This window comes from Benincasa hispida, chromosome 5, assembly GCF_009727055.1.
Source record: "Benincasa hispida cultivar B227 chromosome 5, ASM972705v1, whole genome shotgun sequence".
Taxonomy (NCBI): domain Eukaryota; kingdom Viridiplantae; phylum Streptophyta; class Magnoliopsida; order Cucurbitales; family Cucurbitaceae; genus Benincasa; species Benincasa hispida.
Window position 1 is genome coordinate 53025394 of NC_052353.1, and position 20050 is coordinate 53045443.

At 36.2% G+C, this 20050-nt stretch overlaps 5 protein-coding genes across 5 annotated transcripts; all 5 read left to right on the forward strand.

Annotated features, from left to right (window-relative positions):
- The first annotated feature begins 1454 nt into the window (after positions 1-1454).
- Positions 1455-6579, forward strand: LOC120077787 (protein ALTERED PHOSPHATE STARVATION RESPONSE 1-like). The gene is made up of 4 exons (XM_039031812.1): positions 1455-3389; positions 3649-3848; positions 4558-4781; positions 4986-6579. The coding sequence occupies exons 1-4, from the start codon at positions 2069-2071 to the stop codon at positions 5728-5730; spliced, it is 2490 nt and encodes an 829-aa protein (XP_038887740.1). The 5' UTR covers positions 1455-2068; the 3' UTR covers positions 5731-6579.
- A 1574-nt stretch (positions 6580-8153) lies between these two features.
- LOC120078575 lies at positions 8154-9695 on the forward strand. Its single transcript, XM_039032853.1, has one exon. It carries the CDS (start codon positions 8593-8595, stop codon positions 9472-9474), a length of 882 nt encoding a protein of 293 aa, XP_038888781.1. The 5' UTR covers positions 8154-8592; the 3' UTR covers positions 9475-9695.
- A 2254-nt stretch (positions 9696-11949) lies between these two features.
- LOC120077387 lies at positions 11950-12819 on the forward strand. The gene has a single exon (XM_039031272.1). The coding sequence runs from the start codon at positions 11950-11952 to the stop codon at positions 12817-12819; it is 870 nt and encodes a 289-aa protein (XP_038887200.1).
- LOC120078741 lies at positions 12489-15833 on the forward strand. Its single transcript, XM_039033049.1, has one exon. It carries the CDS (start codon positions 14604-14606, stop codon positions 15486-15488), a length of 885 nt encoding a protein of 294 aa, XP_038888977.1. The 5' UTR covers positions 12489-14603; the 3' UTR covers positions 15489-15833.
- Positions 15834-17514: 1681 nt separating this feature from the next.
- On the forward strand, positions 17515-18595 carry LOC120078742. Its single transcript, XM_039033050.1, has one exon. It carries the CDS (start codon positions 17594-17596, stop codon positions 18449-18451), a length of 858 nt encoding a protein of 285 aa, XP_038888978.1. The 5' UTR covers positions 17515-17593; the 3' UTR covers positions 18452-18595.
- The last annotated feature ends 1455 nt before the right edge of the window (positions 18596-20050 follow it).

A 20050-nucleotide genomic window follows, 5' to 3' on the forward strand; every position in this document is an offset into this window, starting at 1 on the left:
GGATGAAGATGCTTTCTCTACTTGACTTTGTCATTTGGTTAAGGCAGATTTAGAGAAAAATGTGTCTTAATTGTGAGTTATATATATTTTTCCTTTTGAAACATGCATTCATGAGCTATACATATATTGGTCATTGGTGCATAAATTATTTGACCAAAAAGGTTATAAAAGCAAGTTGATTAAAAAGAAAAAACAATAATTACACCTCTCAACAGGAAAGAAAACCATTATTACACTACTATATTCAATCATATAGATATTGCTTGTTCAAGCATACTCAATATATGAAGATATATATATATTTTTTTAGTTCAGCAATTGTGGAATAAGATATTTGAACCATCAATTATGATATGACAATTAATTTGTTCTATTAATAGCATTAGATATCTATTACATTATTTGAGATCAAAGGTGATAATCCTAACAATTTGAAATTAGGAACCATTTTTGGATCGAGAACCGCTAATTATCAATCACTAAGACTCTAAAAATCATTCAACACAACTCCAAGGGAGAGTTAGAGAATGTTGCCTTGTGATAGAAGACCAAGAGATAAGAACTAATTTCCAACTCAAGGCTTGAACATTCTACGGAAAAGTTAATTAATTTTTATCTGAACATTCAAGCATGGAAACCTAGATCAAGAATTGCAAAAGGATGGTGATGAAGCTCAGTCATCAACACAAGAAAAAAATCTCATTCCTAAAATTCAAAAAACTAAAATTGAAATGTATAACCTAATGGCTGCACTCTAGATAGTTTCCCAAAATCGTGTGGCACATTCTATATTTTAGTAAAAAATGACAACAATACCCCTATTATTAAATAAAATATAAACAACAGTTTTGAACCATTGACGATTCATATTAAAAGTGAATGAAAAACGAAGGTATATTATTGATCACATCTATATAACACTTTTATTTTTGATAATATGTTGAATGAGGGATCAATCTAATATCAAGATTGATATTGTAGACTATACTTGAACATAATCCAATTAATTTAGGCATAAATTTTTTAACCAAAAAAGCTGAGGTTAATCCTCAAATCCAAATATTGTTTGAAGTATAAAGAAAACAATAATAAAATCTCAAACACATATATTACTTTTGAAAGTAAAATAGATGAATGTTTAAAATCCTAAATGCTAGAGTAGAAATTATAGAAAATTTAAAATATGGTCCACAAAAAATAACGACAATTTAATTACTCACACCCAAAAAAGAAAGGGTAGTAAAAGGAAAAAAAAAAAAAAACAGTTATTTTACAATGAAGGATATTTTCGTAATTTTACGTAGGACGCCAAAAATTTCTCTCGAACCAAACACCCAAATTCCTCTCGTTTCTCGCCCATTGTCCTGCACCAGTCTAAGTTTAGTAGCAATGGAGTTTGGACTGAATTGAAGAATATTTTGATATAAACCCTTGATTAATAAATACCTATTTGATTATAATTCAAAAAAACCCACAAAAAGCAAAAGTTGGAAAAAGGAAAGAAAGGAAAAAGGGGAAAGGAGGATTACAGAATGCTTAACATTACAACCCAGAATTGGGAATCAATGAGATTGTTGTTGTTGTTGTTCCTCTTCATTGTTACTGTAATTTCCAATCCCCAAATATGAATTAATGGAGTTTTAAAATGGGGTTTTAATGGCGTTCAAAAGATTACTCCCAAGAAATAACCTTTCTTTTTTAGCCCACACCGACGCACAAACAAAAAGCACACTCACTCACTTACTCATACAGTTCTTTCTTTCTCTCTCTACTTTCACTGGTACAAGCGGACGACTGACGACAAACTCCGCGCTGGCAAAAGATTCCCTCACCGCCTTCTCTTTTTTGCCCTTTCCTTTCTTCTTCTTCTTCTTCTTCTTCCTGAACCCTAATTGGGTTTTGTTTGTTTTGGTTGTCACTGACACGGTTAAAGAGACAAAGGGGGCAAAAATTTTGCTGGGTTTTGAGGTTTTTTTTGTTTGGAGTTGATGGGTGTGTTTTTCTTCACCTTCTGGTAAAACCCAGTTGAGCAATCAGTGATTTGTTTCCATTTACAAGAGGTGTGTGGATGGGCTGTTCCAGCTCCAAGGTCGATGACCTTCCAGCGGTGGCGCTCTGTCGTGAGCGTTGTGCGTTTCTTGATGAAGCGATTCATCTTAGATACTCACTTGCAGAGGCTCACATGGCGTATATTCATTCTCTTAAAGGGATTGGTCATTCGTTGCATAATTTCATTGAAGAGAGTGTTGTTGTTGGCGTTTCTTCTGGGTCTCCTCTTTCGCCGAAGCTCAATCTTCCTCCTCACCGGAAGGGTGATCCTGTGGGAAAAACTAATGATTCTGCAATTGAAGATTCTGCTTCTCCTCATCATCATCTCTCTCACTCTAATTCCGGTTCCCACCTCCATTTTCACTCTGATTCTGATGATGAATCCGGTTCCCCTCACCATTCCGATCACTCCCCTCCTTTCGACCTGCAGCACGGCGGCCATATGGGTTATATGCTTCCGGATCAAGGAGGTTTAGGTTCATATCCCGGCGTCGGCGGCGGCGGCGGTGGCGGCGGAGGAGGGTTTATGCATATGAATTATATGAGGAAATCAGTGACACCCTCTGTGGTATACGAGCAGAGGCCTAGGAGTCCAGAGAAAGTTTATCAAGTCGGTGAATCGTCGTCTTCTTCAGGTCATTACCCTTATCCTTACTCGAACATGGCTTATAACAATCCTTATCCTTCTTATGGATATCCCCAAGACAGTGGGTATTATGGTGGCTCTGTTTTTCCTCCTACTGCATATGGTTCAATGTCATCTGCCGGAGCTTCAGGCTCGTCGTCTAAGCCGCCACCGCCGCCGCCTTCACCTCCGAGAGCTTCCACTTGGGATTTCCTGAACCCATTTGAGACTTATGACAAGTATTACAATGCTTACACGCCGAGCTGGGACTCGAAGGAGGTGAGGGAAGAAGAGGGGATTCCTGATTTGGAAGATGAGGATTACCAACATGAGGTCGTTAAGGAGGTACATGGGAATCAGAAATTTGTTGACGAAGGCGGCGGCAGTGGCGGTGGGAAGGGTTTGAAGGTACCTGCAGAGGATGAGCGTGGTGGTGGTGATGATTCAAAGACCTCGCTTTACCAAACGAGGCCGAGCGCTGCGGTTGAGGAAGATGCTGTTGAATATGAAGTCCGTATGGTGGATAAGAAGGTTGATAAGGCAGAGAAGTCTGAGGAACGAGGCAATGGTGGTGCATTTAAGGGCAGGCCTGGTTCACGAGATGTCTATGAAGTTGCCAGAGAAATCGAGGTTCAGTTCGAGAGGGCATCGGAATCCGGTAATGAAATTGCGAAAATGCTGGAGGCTGGGAAGCTTCCTTATCAGCGCAAACATGGTGGGTATTCTACCTTAGATCCATTAAAATTCTGGCTACTTCCAAAATAATGTGTTTATGTAAAATGAGATTTGAACATTTCTTTCTGGGATTCTTTTGCTTGATCTGTTAAATTTGAAATTCTTTTTTATGGCCATTGTTTTATTTATGGATGCTATGTTAGAATCTTTTCTGTTCTTGAGCTGCGCTTTTGCTCGTGTGTACCTCTTTTAAGTTGCAAATTGATGAATGAACTGAACCTACATCTGGATTCTGGCAGTTTCATCAAAAATGTTGCACGTTGTTGCTCCTTCGCTATCAATGGTAGCTTCCCAACCTTCTACTTCAAAGAGTGGCGATCCTTCGTCGTCTGGTGCTGAGTTAAGTTATATTGAAGAGTTTGGGATGGCCTCTGGAAATCTGTCTTCTACCTTGAGGAAGTTGTATCTGTGGGAGAAGAAACTCTACAATGAAGTTAAAGTATGATATACTAATACCACTTGATTTCCTATTCCATATGTTTGTCATTGCTTTCTCTGAAGTTAAACTACTCTGCCATTTGGGTTCCTTTCAAAGTTTTTGAATGATTTAGGTAAACCAGATCATTTTGACATCATACATTGCATTATTGTTATTTTTTATTATTGAGATGTGGGGCCCACTTCTTTCATTATGCTGATGGCTTACCTTTACCCCACCAGTGTCCAGAGAGGCTTGGTTCATGTATTGTATTTGAATATATATTAGCCTAGTTGTGCAGCTATTTTAACCTGTGACCACGTTGTTTTTTTCTTTCAATGTTGTCTTCTGACTTGGGAAACCAAAATTTTCATTTGAACAGTTACCAGAGAAAATACAACGAATCTCCATTTAGTGAAGGGGGCCAAAAAGAACAAAAAAAGAAAAGAAAAAATCTGCCCAGTAATGTGGACTGTGGACTGTTTAGCTGACTGTCATTTATTGAAACTCTAGGATGTAATCCAAATCTCAAGTTTCAGAAAATACATTTGTTGTACTGAATGATTTTCTTTTGATGCTTTCACGGTTTCAATAATTTAGATATATTGATTGGGTTTACAATCTTGTCATTGAGATTTAAATGTTTAAAGACATGAGAGCAGTTCTGTCTTTCTATATTCTCTGGTGATTTCGGTAGTTTGTCCTAATGAGGGTTGAATTTTCTTCTTAGGCGGAAGAAAAGATGCGGGTAATTCATGAAAGGAAATGTCGAAAGCTGAAGCGCTTAGACGAGAAGGGTGCTGAAGCTCATAAAGTTGATTCCACTCAAGCTTTAGTGAGGAGCCTATCTACCAAAATAAGAATCGCCATTCAGGTGGTTGACAAGATATCCATGACAATCAATAAGATTCGGGATGAAGAATTATGGCCACAACTGAATGAATTAATTCATGGGTACGTCTAAGAGCTTCCCATGTCATGCCAAATTTCTGGTTTTTTTTTTTCTCATATCATGACCGTGATTTGGGCGTCTTCTCATAGTTATTCTTGAACTTTTCCAATTGAAGCAGAGATGGTTTTACTATTTGTTTTGTTCCTTTCTCATTGAAGCTGATTTGGGCGTCTTCTCATGCTAAATGTCAAATACTTCTATTTCAGATTAACCAGGATGTGGAGATGTATGCTCGATTGCCACCGTGCCCAGTACCAAGCAATCAGTGAATCAAAAAGTTTAGGTCCCATTGGATCTGGTAAAAATAGTAGTGAAGCGCACCTCGGAGCAACCAAGGAACTTGAGCACGAGCTTCTAAACTGGACAATCAGCTTCTCTAGTTGGATCAGCGCGCAAAAGGGGTATGTTAGGGCCTTGAATAATTGGCTTCTAAAGTGTCTACTGTATGAACCTGAGGAAACGCCAGATGGTATAGCTCCCTTCTCTCCGGGAAGAATAGGTGCACCGCCGGTATTTGTGATCTGTAACCAGTGGTCACAGGCTTTGGATAGGCTATCCGAGAAGGAAGTGGTTGATTCTATGCGTGTGTTTAGTATGAGCGTGCTTCAAATATGGGAACACGATAAACTAGAAATGCGACAGAGAATGATGGAGAACAAAGATTCGGAGAGAAAAGTTAGAAACTTGGACCGAGATGACCAAAAGATACAGAAACAAATTCAGGCATTGGACAAGAAGATGGTGATGGTTTCTAGAGATGAAAAGCGTCTCTCTGCTCCTGGAAACGCTGTGTATCAAAGTGAGATGAGCAATAGTAGCCTGCAGTCTAGTCTGCAACGGATTTTTGAGGCCATGGAGAGGTTCACTGCAGATTCCATGAAAGTATACGAAGAGCTTTTACAACGAAGCGAGGAAGAAAGGTTGAATCGTGAGCAGGAAAAAGTCCTATAAGGCTTTCTTTTTTCTTCTGAATGATGGAATCTTATTTTCTCATTTTGATAGTGATTTGGGTAATCAAGCAGCAGCTTCCATCAATAAAGATTTCAGAGAGTGGATGATTTGATGGACCCTTTAGATGTTGCTTTGGATATATGGAATCGTGCTACTTCATCTAGGTGACGTGTTGTCATATTCGATCGATCGAGCAACTGATGGTCTTGATTATCGATGATAAAATGCTAGCGAGAAAGCTACCATTGGTGCCAAAAAACTGATTCCCAAAGTTAACTTGAACCTGCTCATTTATTCCAAATGTTCAAGAAATGAAAATTCTTAGCTCAGTCACTGTGCTACCCAAAGACAGACTCTTGCCCCTCCGGCCAAGGTGAAAAGATGACAGACATTGTGTGACTACTCGTTTTCTCTTGAGCTGGTTCCTTGATAGAATATTAAGTGTAAAGGATGCTGCACTGGGTATTTGAGACTTAAGCTTCTGGCAAGCCATAACTCGAATTCTTGGGGCGATGTCTCAGAAGTCCCTGGCTTTGGGTTGTTTTCACAGTGATGCAGCAAAGTCATGAAAATGACACAAGATGAAGAAGATAGATATGTATTTCTCTTCAGTACTTTTTTTTTTTTTTTTTTTTTTTTTTTGTAATTTTATTTTCGGGTTATTTTTCTGTATTCAATTATTGTACATAAAAAAAAAAAAAACCATTTTTGATACCACCCTAGTCATATGGAAAAGCCTTCTTAACTATGATCGGGAAATTGGGAGGATTGGCAAATTGTGTCACCTCAATTTTGTAAAAGTAGAGAGAGTATCTCACAGATGCTCCTTTTTTCCCTTTGTTTCTTTAATCTCTCCAACTTTTACTCACTATTCACTAATGGTGGCCTTTTCCAACCAGTAGTACTTGTTCATCTTTAGTGTATATTCTGATTTAGCAATCTCTTCTTGTCTTGGCCCAAGCTGTTTTCAAGTGGATTGTTACGGTTAAATATATACATGTGAAAAGGTATTATGATACTACAAAATTTATCAATTCCTGTTCTGGAAAATTAAGACTGTTTAATAGCCATTTGGTCGTGTTGGGTAATCATTTAGATTTTAAATTTTTTTATTGTGTTTTCTTACATTTTTCTTTAACATACGGATGAAATCAAACACGTTTCCTTGACTTATTGTATTACATTTTGAAAAATCTTTTAAGAATAGAAAAAATGCCAATTATTAGCATAATTTACAAAAAAAAGTAAAATGATTAAAAAAAAAAGGTGAAGTGTATTGGCCTCTCATGATAGACTATGCAAAAGAGAATCCAATTATCCAATTATCTATGAGAGATAAACTCGAATCTTGCAATTTAAATTCTTGCCTTTAAATTGTTATACTAAAAAAGAAAAAATTGATAAAGAATTACTATTAAATAGCATAGATAGTAATACTTTTGCTACATTTAAAAATATTTTTACCAGTTTTATCATTTAATATAATTATTCAATTAAAAACAAGGATGTCATTAACGATAAAGTAATTAACATTAAAATTAATAAAACAGTTAAATTCTTGCCTGCTCTTCATCATTATCATTATTCATTACTTACCTCTTTTGAGCAATGATGGGGTTCAGCTGAAGTACACTGTCCACCTGCCATAAAGACTTGTCAAATGTTGAAATGAGGGGGTTTTCCCCCCTCCTTTTTTGGTGAAATATCCCAAAGGTGAAAGGAAAAAAAAAAACCTTACCAAGTGAGCAACCTTCTAATTTTTTAGCAAGAGTGGAAATTTTGAAAGTGAGTAGTGAAAAGGTTTATCAAATAAATTTGTTTCTTAAACAAATAAGAAACAGAAATAAAAACAAAAAATAAGAATGTTGTTAAATAAGTTGTGGATCCAAATTTTGGATTTTTCTAGCATAAGAATATCTATTTTCCTATGTGTATAAGTTTTGAATGTTAGGGAGATAAATATTTGTACATCTCTATAATGGTACAATATTATTCGCTCACACTTTAAATCTACTAAAACAAAAATCTCAATTGAGATGTTACATAGTTTTCTTCATTTTTAACAAATATAGGACTATGTTTACATAAGTAGCTTTGAAGAGCCAGATTGTTGGGCTATCTCACATCAGTTACAAAAGATACAAAAACCTCACCTTTGGACTCAACTTTTAACATGAAAACACTCATTTGACATCAATAAATTATATCAGATATATGTAGTTTTTGGTGGAAACAGAACTTGTTGGAATTGAAATCAAAGGCATACATGAACCAGCTTATCTAAGTCCTCGAACAAGAACAGACACAGGAAAGACATTAAAGCTGTCATCTTTAAAACATATTAATGGTAATCAGATCTCATTTATCAAGAACATTGCTAGATTCATCAACAAGTTGATTACTTTCTGTGTGTACATGTAGAGAAATAATGAAGAAGCAGAAAGATATTACAAATTCTGTTTACTACATAAAATGCCTGTAAGCTATGGAGGAGACATGCTTTTCTGCTTAAGAGAACCATCCAAGTTTTCATGGCTGTCTTTCAGTAAACTAATCGCCTTTCTAAACAAAAGGGACATATTAACAGGTTACAGGGTAGCTTTTAACATGGTGGAAGGGAGACAAAGCAGAAACATTGCTGATATGATGTTGCAGATCATATTACAATCATATAACTTAAGGATTTTATTTTATTTCTCCAGCCTTTCAATAATTCAGTTGAAGGTTCCTTCTGCCCCTTGGCCTTGGTTATATAAATTTCCCTGATGCAAGAAAGTGATCATAAACTCAACTTATTCAACTGCTTTGTAATTCAATAGCTAGGCCTTTGTGTCTTCTCAAGATTTCAACCAAGAAAAAAAGATGGATGCTTCTGCTATGAACCCGAACAACTCTCATCATGTTCGCTCAAACAGCTTGCCCTCAAAGCCACACCCGTTCATCGAACAAGTTGATGAACAGTTATGCAGATTGGAGGAGGCCTCAGAAGCTACATCTTCTTCTTCTGAAATATGCCATAAACTAAATGGCCTTCAGGATTTGCATGATTCCATTGATAGGTTGCTTTTGTTGCCTCTCACAGAACATGTTTTTGTTGAAGAGAGCTGTGAGAAATCGTTTGACGATTTACTTGAAGGATCTTTCAGAATCTTGGATTTGTGTGACATAGCTAAGGATGCATTGTTGCAGACAAAAGAATGTGTCCAGGAACTGGAATCGGTTTTGCGCAGAAGAAAGGGAGGTGAAATGTTCATAGCAAGTGAGATTCAGAAATGCTTAAATTCTAGGAAGTTGATAAAGAAAACAATTTATAAAGCCTTAAAGGCAATTGAAAGAAAAAGTTGTGAGAAAAGTCAAGCCACTTCAGCAATTGTTAGCTCGTTGAAACAGGCCGAAGTAGTCGGTTACAACGTTGTCAAATCCTTGTTGTCTTTCCTAGCAGGACCCAAGCTTCCATCAAATTCAAGCCGTTGGTCTCTTGTTTCCAAGCTTGTACAATCCAAAAGGGTAGCTTGTGAAGTTGAAGAAACAAGTAGAAATGAAGTGGCACTGGTTGATGCTGCATTACAATCGATTGCCAGTCAAAAAACAAAGAAATCTGATTTCCTTGTTCAAGTTGACAATTTGCAGAGCTCATTGAAGGTATTTGGTTCAAACATTGAAGAACTTGAAGGCGATCTCGAAGCTCTATACAGGCGCCTTATTAAAACTAGAGTCTCACTTCTCAATATCTACAACTACTAAGCCTGAAATTTCAGATAGTAGTATCATGGCCAATCCCATGAGAATCCAATTTTGGCGACTGTAAAAAAAAAAAAATAGTAAATATACAAACTTTATTCTCAACTTATGGCTTCATGCGTGGTCTTCTTGGTTTCTAATTTTTCTATTCATCAGCAATAACTTAACTGTTCCAATAATGAGTCCTGATAAACTGATAAAAGAAAAAGAAAATAGTTAAAAAAAAAAAAATAGTAATCATCAAGTAAAATTTCCTATGGCTAAAGTTCTAGTGAAGTCATAGTTTGATTGATCAATTAAAGTTGGAAATTAAGTACCTTGCATCTGCATCATTGCCAACTATTAAGATTCTAATTGTCTCAACAATGGCATAAACATATTCAAATGGTAGACTGACTTCATACGGCTCAAGCTATAATGATAGGCAGACTGTCTCTTATCTTCATGACAGTTTGATCTAATAATTTGTAAAATAATAAGAGGCTAAAACAGTTCTAAATAATGGGGTTTTGGAGGGTAGTCGTTTTGGATCTTAGCATCTCTTTCACCATAACCAATCCATTAAATGATTGATTAAACAAATCAAGTATTATTTTTGAGGGGCACCCACCAAAGACCAATGCATCATATGTAGTTTTCAATACAAATATAATCATGCAAGTGATTTGATTTCATAAAATATGTTCACAAAATCAAAGTTATGCACTGCAGCATCCACAATCGAACCATTAAGTTGAATAGATTAATCAGAAATGAATTTTGAACCCTTCTGAAATCAAATAACTCTGCTACAATAATCTGATTACTGCTTAAAATATAGAAGAAGTTGATGTATGTGCATGTGGGCATGACCTTAACTAATAATGTAAAGGTGAAGATATTTTACACATGAAAAAATTTGTCAAGACATCTCGTGGGGCTTCATATTTTATGAATTGGCTTGACGTTATAATAGCAGGAAGGTAAATGTGAAAAACAAGGGTATGATTATTGGACATTCAAGTGAATGATTTATGAGGTAAATACCTGGTGTGGGAGGCATGGCAAGAAATTGGCTACAATATCATGTGATAGTGAAGATAGAAAGTTCCTGGAACTTTTCACACGTGTGCATATGGGGAGGAACCTTCTTTTCTGAATTAAGACATGTTAAGTTAAACTAGTTTATTTATGAGTTGGAATGTTGGTGGAGACTGGAGATCATGAAACATTGCTGGAATATTGCAATGGTTTTAAGATCCAAATCGAGCTGGACTTACGACACGATAGAGAAGGACCGCGATTACTTAATCTTGATGTCGTATAAGCAGAAAAAACTAACCACCACGAGTTGACTTAGTGGCATTGGGGCAAGTGAAAAATATACAATGAGACTTCAAAGAGTGGGATATTTAAGTTGTATGATTTTTTTTTATAACCAATATTGTAGGGTTAAATAGTTGTCTTGTGAAGTTAATCAAGATATGCGTAAGACATTCATAATATATTCTATTAAAGGCAAAAACTGGGGAGTAGATGAAACACATGTTCAACAAATCACATTGTTTATTAGCCTCTTACACAATGTCTTTCTTCAGGCAAGCATGATTTGTCTCTCCAACTCAAAAGCCAAAATGATTGCTCAAACAGCTTGGCCATAAGATTGCTATACTCAAAGCAGTAGCCTTTGGATTCCAATCATGCTTCAGGACTCAAAAAGTTAAATATTGGTTGGGTTATGACAGATACAAAGGACAAGCAAAAAAAAAAAAAAAAAAAAACCACAAATTTATGTGGTTCACTAAAGGTATGTTAGTTATATCTTGAGGAGCAATATAGTATAAAATATAGATTTGTATGCAAGTAAGGGTTAGAGGGTTCCTATATAGACGTTGTACTCGATCATTTGGAGCGCCAGATAAGAGATTCATGGCATTTGAGCTTAAAGTAGCCTGCACTCATGGAGCAGAAATGAAATTTTGAAGGAAGAAAAGTGTTCAGTTAAGTGCCAGTTTCAAGTCAGGCAAGAAAAACCTTTGTTTTTAATCAACATTGCCTCTTTTAAAGTGAATAATTTCAACTCTACAAATGGAATTGCAAGCGTGCACTTGTGTGTGTTTATGACTTTCATGAATAAGACAAGGCCGTCACTTGCAAATACCAACAACTAATGGATCTTTCAAACAATATCAAATTAAAAAAGGCACATAATTGAAAAAGATGCATTCGTGTGGTTATAGAGAAAATACAATGAATGCCGGTAAGTAAGGACCTGGTTGGAGGGAGACATTGTTTGGACATATCTGAGATGGTGATGAAGCATCCATATCTCAATTATACTGCAACATACTTTTTAAAACGAGGTTGAGAATCCCCTTGTTTCTTCAACCCTGTTATATATACTACCATCATTGCCAAACCATGAAGCCAAATTGAAATTGTTTGACTGATCGGTAATTCAATACTTTGGCTTTTGTCTTCTCTCATCACAGAAGGAAGATGGATGCCTCTGCTTTGAACCGAAGAAACTCTCAACATGTTCGTTCAAAGAGTGAGCCTTCAAATCCACACCCAATCATCAGCCAAGTTGATGAGCAACTGAGAAGATTAATGGATTCTGAAGCCATATCTTCTCCATCATCTTCACTATGCCACAAACTTGTTGCCCTTCAAGATTTGCACGATTCCGTATTGCTTATTTTGCCTCTTTCCCAACAAGCTCTGGTCCAAGTGAGTGACAAGAAAGTGTTGAATGACTTACTAGAAGGATCTCTCAGACTGCTGGATTTGTGTGACACAGCTAAGAATGCCTTGTTGCAAACAAGAGAATGCACACATGAATTAGAGTCGGTTTTGCGTAGAAGGAGAAGTGAAATTGGTACTTCTAGTTCACTTAAAAAATGTTTAAGTTCCAGGAAGATGATAAAGAAAGCAATCCACGAAGTCTTGAAGGGAATGGAAAGCAAACAATTCAACAAAGATAATGGAAGTTTCTACTTTGTCAACCAGATAAAAGAGGTTGAAGCAGTCACATACCACAGCATAGTATCCTTATTGTCCTTTATAGCAGGACCAAAGTTGCCAGCGAAATGGAGATGCTGGTCTTCAGTTTCCAAGCTTGTGCAATCCAAAAAAGTAGCCTGTGTAAGCGAAGAAACAAACATAAGTGTTGTAGAAAGATTGGATTTGACATTAAGTTCAATTACCAATCACCAAACTGACAAGGACTTCCAAATTCAAGTTGAGGACATGCAGAAGTTGCTGAGGGATTGTGGAGCAAGCATTAAGGAAATTGAAGAAGAACTTGAGGGTCTTTATAGGTTCATAATCAAAACCAGAGTTTCCCTTCTCAATATCTTCAACTACTAAATGCGAAACGTTCGACATGTCCACCACGCTTGGCAATCACAAATTTTGAAAAGAGCTAAACAACCTGAGGATGTTTGTGCTCGAATGAATATGCATAAAAATGTATATACGATACTCTATTTTTAGTGTAATGAAAAGCCTCTCACAACACAGCTAAAATCTGAGTTTTGTCCATTCTTCTTCCACAATATAAAGGAGCAGCAATAATCCATATCACTTTTTTTGCATTTGAAACTGCAATCATTTTCATATCCAACACCGATCTGGGGGGAGAAATACACTAATCTAGGGGTAAACACAAGCACAATAGAAGAAGTAGAGCCAATTACCTCTAGAGGCCATTGAATGACTAAGGCTCATAACTTGATAAATAAGATTTTAGAAAAAACTTCCATTTCTTGTAATTTGATTTATTCAATCTTTTATAGCATGAAAATATAAAATTACTTATCACTGAATTCAAGTCCAATTCACTAGCAGAATTGGATCTCTTTTATTATCTTCCTGGTTCAAAGTTTTTAAAATTCAAATCTGAAAAGTATTCAAAGTTTCATTTCCAAATAATGAAACCTTCATAACTTTCAGGATCTACATCATCTTCAAAGGTTTAATTCTCTAATACCAGTTATAAGAAAAATTAGCAATCAGACTATAAATAAAGTAAACAGAAAATAATAATTAGAGTATTGGCCTCTGTTCCCAGAGCAAGCTAAGAAATCTAATTAAAGCTGAAATTTTTATAAGACTGAGATAACTACAAGTAATAAAAGGATATAATACAGATTAAGTTAATAAGAAACAAAATAGTTGAGGATAAAATCTTGCCTGTGCCTTCTAATCATTCAAGAAATATCATTACTACATCTTTTCTACATTGATCGTGTTCAGGACAAGTAGAATCTTTAATCTGAAAGCAAATTGCTACCATACCATTCAAATGTGGGAATCAATTGCTTCTTTGGGTAACTAAAGCAAGTCTAAAAGAAGGCAAGAACATGAGCAACTGGACGAAAACCTCATTATGAAGCTGGAAACTTGGGAAAACTGTCCTCTTGGTTCCAAAATTTCTGATCATTCAAAAGTAAATGATTCAAACAGCATAATGACTTGAACTAGTCAGGTTGTTGGTTATCTCATATCAATTGCGAAAGAAATTATAACCTCATCTCTTGACTTAGCTTTTACAATTAGAAGACCCTTTTGACACCAATATATATATTATTAGAGGTAGTAGTTTTTTTGGGAACTAAACAATTTGGGATGAGGTCATACATCAAGAAGACTGTCTTATAAGTCAAGGGAAAGCTTTTCCACTTAAACTATGAAGAGCACTGAAAGATCTATCAGGAAGTTCATTTTGAATTGTGTGTTTATTGAGAAGGAATGAGGAAACAGCAGCATATTATATAATTCGTTTACTACCTAACATTGATGCCTGAAAGTTGTAGAAGACATGCGTGGTGTGCAGAAGAGCTACATGCATGGTTTACAAAGAATATGATAAAAGGATAGCCAGCCTTGAACTTGGTGGAAGGGAGACATAGCAGGAACATTGCTGAGATGGTGTTTCAGGTCCAAATTACAATCACATGGCTTCTGGAACTTATTTAATTTCTTGAGCATTTTAAAAATGAGGTATAGGTTTCAACTGTTTCCTTGGCCTCGGTTATATATAAGGATCCCTAAACGCCAGAAAATGATCATAAACTTAACCTATTCAACAGCTTTGCAATTCAAAATCTAGGCCTTTTTTCTTCTCAAAAAATTCCAATCAAGAAAAAAAGATGGATGCCTCGGCCTTGAACCCAAGAAACTCTCTTCATATCCGCTCAAACAGTTTGCCCTCAAAGCCACACCCGCTCGTCGAACAAGTTGATGAGCAATTGTGTAGATTGAAGGAGGCCTCAGAAGCTACATCATCTTCCTCATTTGAATTATGCCATAAACTAAATAGCCTTCAAGATTTGCATGATTGTGTTGATAGGCTGCTTCTGCTGCCTCTCACCCAACATGTTCTTGTTGACGAGAGTGATAAGAAATGGTTCAATGATTTACTTGAAGGATCTGTAAGACTCTTAGATTTGTGTGACATAGCTAAGGATGCATTGTTGCAGACAAAAGAATGTGTCCATGAACTAGAGTCAGTCTTGCGCAGAGGAAGGGGAGGAAAAATGTTCATAGAAAGTGAGCTTCAGAAATGCTTAAATTCTAGGAAGTTGATAAAGAAAACAATCTATAAAGCCTTGAACACAGTTGAAACCAAAAATTGTGAGAAAAATCAAGCCACTCCAGCTATTGTTAGTTTGTTAAAACAGGTAGAAACCGTCAGTTACAACATTGTCGAATCCTTAATGTCTTTCCTAGCAGGACCCAAGTTTCCATCAAATTCAAGCCGTTGGTCTTTGGTTGCCAAGCTTGTGCAACCCAAAAGGGTTGCCTGTGAAGTTGAAGAAACAAACAGAAATGAAGTGGCACTGGTTGATGCTGCATTACATTCGATTGCCAGTCAAAAAACAAAGAAATCCAATTTCCTTGTTCAGGATGACAATTTGCAGAGCTCATTGAAGATGTTTAGTTCAAACATTCAAGAAGTTGAAGGTGATCTTGAGGCTCTATACAGGCGCCTTATTAAATCTAGAGTCTCACTTCTTAACATCTTGAACTACTAAGCCAAAAATTTCAGATAGTAGTATCATGGCCAATCCCATGAAAATCCATTTTTGTAGACTGTAAAGAACGCAGTAAATATACAAACTTTATTCAATGACTTCTGGCATAATCTTCTTGATTATTGGTTTCTTACTTTCGCACAACAATAGTATCAATTTGCAATAACCATATTTCTGCTCATCAAACCGTAATAACTTTAATTGTTCCATTAATCAGACAAGATGAACTGATGGAAGAAAAATAACGATAAGATAAATCACAAAAATAGTGATCATCGAGTAACTTTTTTCTATGGCTTACGTTCTAGTGTAATCATAATTTGAACGGTCAAGTAAGGATGCAAATCAAGTACCTTCAATTTGATATATTGCCAGCTAATAAGATTCTAATTGTCTCAACCGTGGCATGAAAGATTCGCATAGTAGTTGACTTCATATGCCTCGAGCAAAAATGATATGCAGACTGTCTCTAACCTTCATGACAATTTGATCTAATAATTTGTATAATAATATAGAGAGCAATCAGTTCTGGATATTGCCACATCTTGCAGAATAAACAATCCAACAAATGTAGATTAGCAAATCAAGTTTTCTTTTTTAGGAGTACCCAACAAAAACAATGCAGTATATTTAGTTTTAAATACAAATATGATCCTGCAAGTGAATTGATTTCATAGAGCTCTTTTACATAAAGGGAGTTTACTCGGGAGCATGGACAATGGTGTCATTGTGTTGAGTAGATTAACCAGAATGAAGTTTAGGCCCTTCTGAAATCAAACAAGTCTGCTGTTATGATCTGATTCCTGCTTAAAATATAGAAGAAAATGATATATGGCCACGGGGATATGACCTTATGTTAATAATGTAGAGGTGGTATCTTTTAATTTTTTAATCTCTCTCTCTCTCTCTCTCTCATCAAGACAACTCGTGGGCTTCATATTTTAATGAAGTGGCTTGACAAACTATATAAGGAAGATCCATGTGAAAAATAAGGATATGATTATTGACCTTTCAAGTTTATAATTTATGAGGTGATAATGAAGAAAGAAGATTCCTCAAGCTTCTCATACGTGTGCAGGTTCGGAGGAACCTTCTTGTCTGAACCATAAGATGTTAAACTATATATATGAGTTGGGATGTTGGGTGTAGACTGGGGATCATGAAACATTGCTTGGACAAACTGTGTTTTTATCAATATTGCCTCTTAAAAAGCTTATAATCTCTCAAGTATACAAAAATTTGAATGCATAAATGAAATCGAGAAAGTGAATTTAATAAATTAGTTTTTCCTGACACTTCATGATTCTGAATATGATCCAGATTCTGCATAATCTACTTTCATCCATGTTAAATCATCGATTGACCCAAAGGCTTAAGGTCATGGGTGATGGAAACTTTAATATTATATTAACAGTCTAACGCTCTCCCCCACCTGGGCTTGAAATATGTAGAAGACCCAAAAACTTAAGCTAATAGATGAAGGTAAATTTAATATTATACCAACATTCTAACAATCCATAATGGGATGAAATGGAAAACTAAAAAGCTTACATGATAAGTAAGATCTGTCCATAGTTACTCATTCCCCTGGGGTCAAAAGTGAATAGCAACAGCAAAAAGATAACAATAAGAATACAGCAAAGAAAACCTATTTTTTTGTTCATATATGTGTGTATATGGTTTACGTGTGCATTCTTGTCTGTGCATTTTGTTACTTTCATGCATAAGACAGACTGTCTTGATTGCATTGCTTTCTTGCAATTTGCAACAAACTAATGGAGCTATCAAACAGTATCAAATTAAAAAAGGAATATAATTAAATAAGATGCATTCGTGTGGTTATAGAGAAAAAAACAAAGGATGCCAGTGAGTAGGGACCTGTTGGAGGGACACATAGTTTGGACAATAGCTGAGACGGTGATGAAGATCCATATCTCAATTATGGTATGGTGTACTCTTTAAAATGAGGTTAATATTCCCCTTGTTTCTTCAACCTTGTTATATATACTACCTTCATTGCCAAAAGATGAAACCAAACTGAAATTGCTTAGACTGATTGGTAATTAAATTGTTAGGCCTTTGTCTTCTCTAATCAAAGAAGGAAGATGGATACCTCAACTTTGAACCCAAGAAACTCTCAGCATGTTCGTTCAAAGAGTGAGCCCTCAAATCCACACCCAATCATCAGCCAAGTTGATGAGCAATTGAGAAGATTAAGGGATTCTGAAGCCACATCTTCTTCTTTATGCCATAGACTTGGTGCCCTTCAAGATTTGTACGATTGTGTTGATAAGTTGCTTGGTTTGCCTAACTCCCAACAAGCTTTGGCCCAAGGGACTGATAAGGAAGTGTTAGATGACTTACTAGAAGGATCTCTTATGCTGCTGGATTTGTGCGATACAGCTAAGAATGGCTTGTTGCAAACCAGAGAATGCACACATGAACTAGAGTCAATCCTGCGTCGAAAGAGAGGTGAAATTTGTACTTCTAGTTCACTTCAGAAATCAAGGAAGATGATAAAGAAAACAATCCACAAAGCCTTGAAAGGAATGGAAGGTGAACATTTCCGCAAAGTTTATGGGAGCTTGACCATTGTCAACTTGATAAAAGAGGTTGAAGCAACCACATACGACAGTATGGCATCCTTATTGTCCTTTATAGCAGGGCCGAAGTTGCCGTCAAAATGGAGCTGCTGGTCTTCGGTTTCCAATTTTGTGCAACCCAGAAGAGTAGCCTGCATAAGTGAAGAAACAGACGTTAGTGTAGTAGAAAGATTGGACTTGGCATTAAGGTCAGCTACCAATCACCAAACCAACAAAGAATTCCACACTCAAGATGAAGACATGCAGAACTTGCTGAGGGAGTGCGGGGCATGCATTAAAGAAGTTGAAGAAGAGCTTGAGGGTCTTTATAGGTTTATAATTAAAACAAGAGTGTCACTTCTCAACATCTTCAACAACTAAACAAATTCATGTAGAACACCTATTATTTTCGTTCTTCAATGAATACACATATATTTACACACATATGATACTCTATTTTTGGTTTATTGAAGAGCCTTTTACAAGAATTCAACTTTTGTCCAGTATTTTACCATTATATAAAGAAGCAACAATTGTCCATATCAGTTTTCTAGCACTTGATACTGCAGTTATTTTCATATACAACATTCCATTTGAAGGGAGAGGTTTACTAATCTAGGGGCAAAAGCAATAATAAAAGAAAAACACAACTGATTATCTTTTGATTTTTTTTGAAATGGAAAGAGGCCTCTTCATTGATATATATATATATATATATATACTTTCATAGAGAAAAAATGAAAGAATACACGGGCATACAAAAAAGAAGCCCACAAGAAGGGAAATCCCTCTACAAGAAGGAATTCCAACTATACAAGATCAAGTTCATAGGATAATTACAAAATACTTTAGAAATCGAAGCACAATGAGAAACGTGAAAACGAATAAGAGACCACGAATCTCTAGTGTCCCTCTCAACTCCCCTAAACATCCTTCTATCCTCTGATTCCACAACACCCAAACAATAGTACAAACACTAGCCAACCAGAGAAAACGACCTCTCTCCCCAAACGGCGGATTGAGGATGGCCTCCTCGATTATATCTCTAATGTCTCATCGACGAGCACATATCATACCAAACGTTTGGAAAAAAGAATCCCAGATAAAGCTAGCAAACTCGCGGTGCCAAAGAATATGACCAAATCTTCCTTCACCTTCCTGCAAATAATGCAACAAAAAGGGCCAACCAATGATGGCATCTTCTTAACAAGCCTATCCAACGTACTAATACGGCCGTGGAGAACTTGCCAGGTAAAGAACCTCACCTTCCTAGAAATCTTAATCCTCCACAATGACAAGAAGATAGACTCACCGACAGGAGCAGGTTTAACCAAACAGTGAAAAAAGAATTTACATGAGAACCCTTCCAAAGGATTAGGGCTCTAGACTCTCACATCTCTCCTCCCAAGGTGAAAGGGGTGACTCTCAAGAATAGAAAGGAGGACAACTACATCCATCACTTCCCTTTCGGACAGTGCACGATGAAACTCGAAGGAGAAAGAGTAGGAGCTCCCTGTCCAAACGAGAAAATTTGTCACAGAATGATTTTTAAGAGAAGATAAACGATACAATTGGGGGAAAGAACCACAAAGAGGTATTTTCCCCCACCCAGTGATATAATGAATTGAGACTATTGCTTAGAGTACAATACAAAGATACAAAGGAGAACTAAATATAAGAGTCAACTAAGAAACCAACTCCTAATATGGCCAAAAAAAAAAAAGTCACCAAAACAAAAATAACAACAATACATGCATACAAAAAAAAAAAAACCAAGAATACAAGCCAAAAATAATCTGGGTTTATTCATGGGTTTGGTTAGTTCATGCATCATTTGGAAAAAATTATTAGCAAAATTCTTATGTAGGCTCAAAGGACACTCATTGGATAGTCCTTACATGTAAAAGGTCGGTGAGAATATGTATATATATATATATATATATATATATATTTATTGACACATACTTGTAAAAAGAAGCC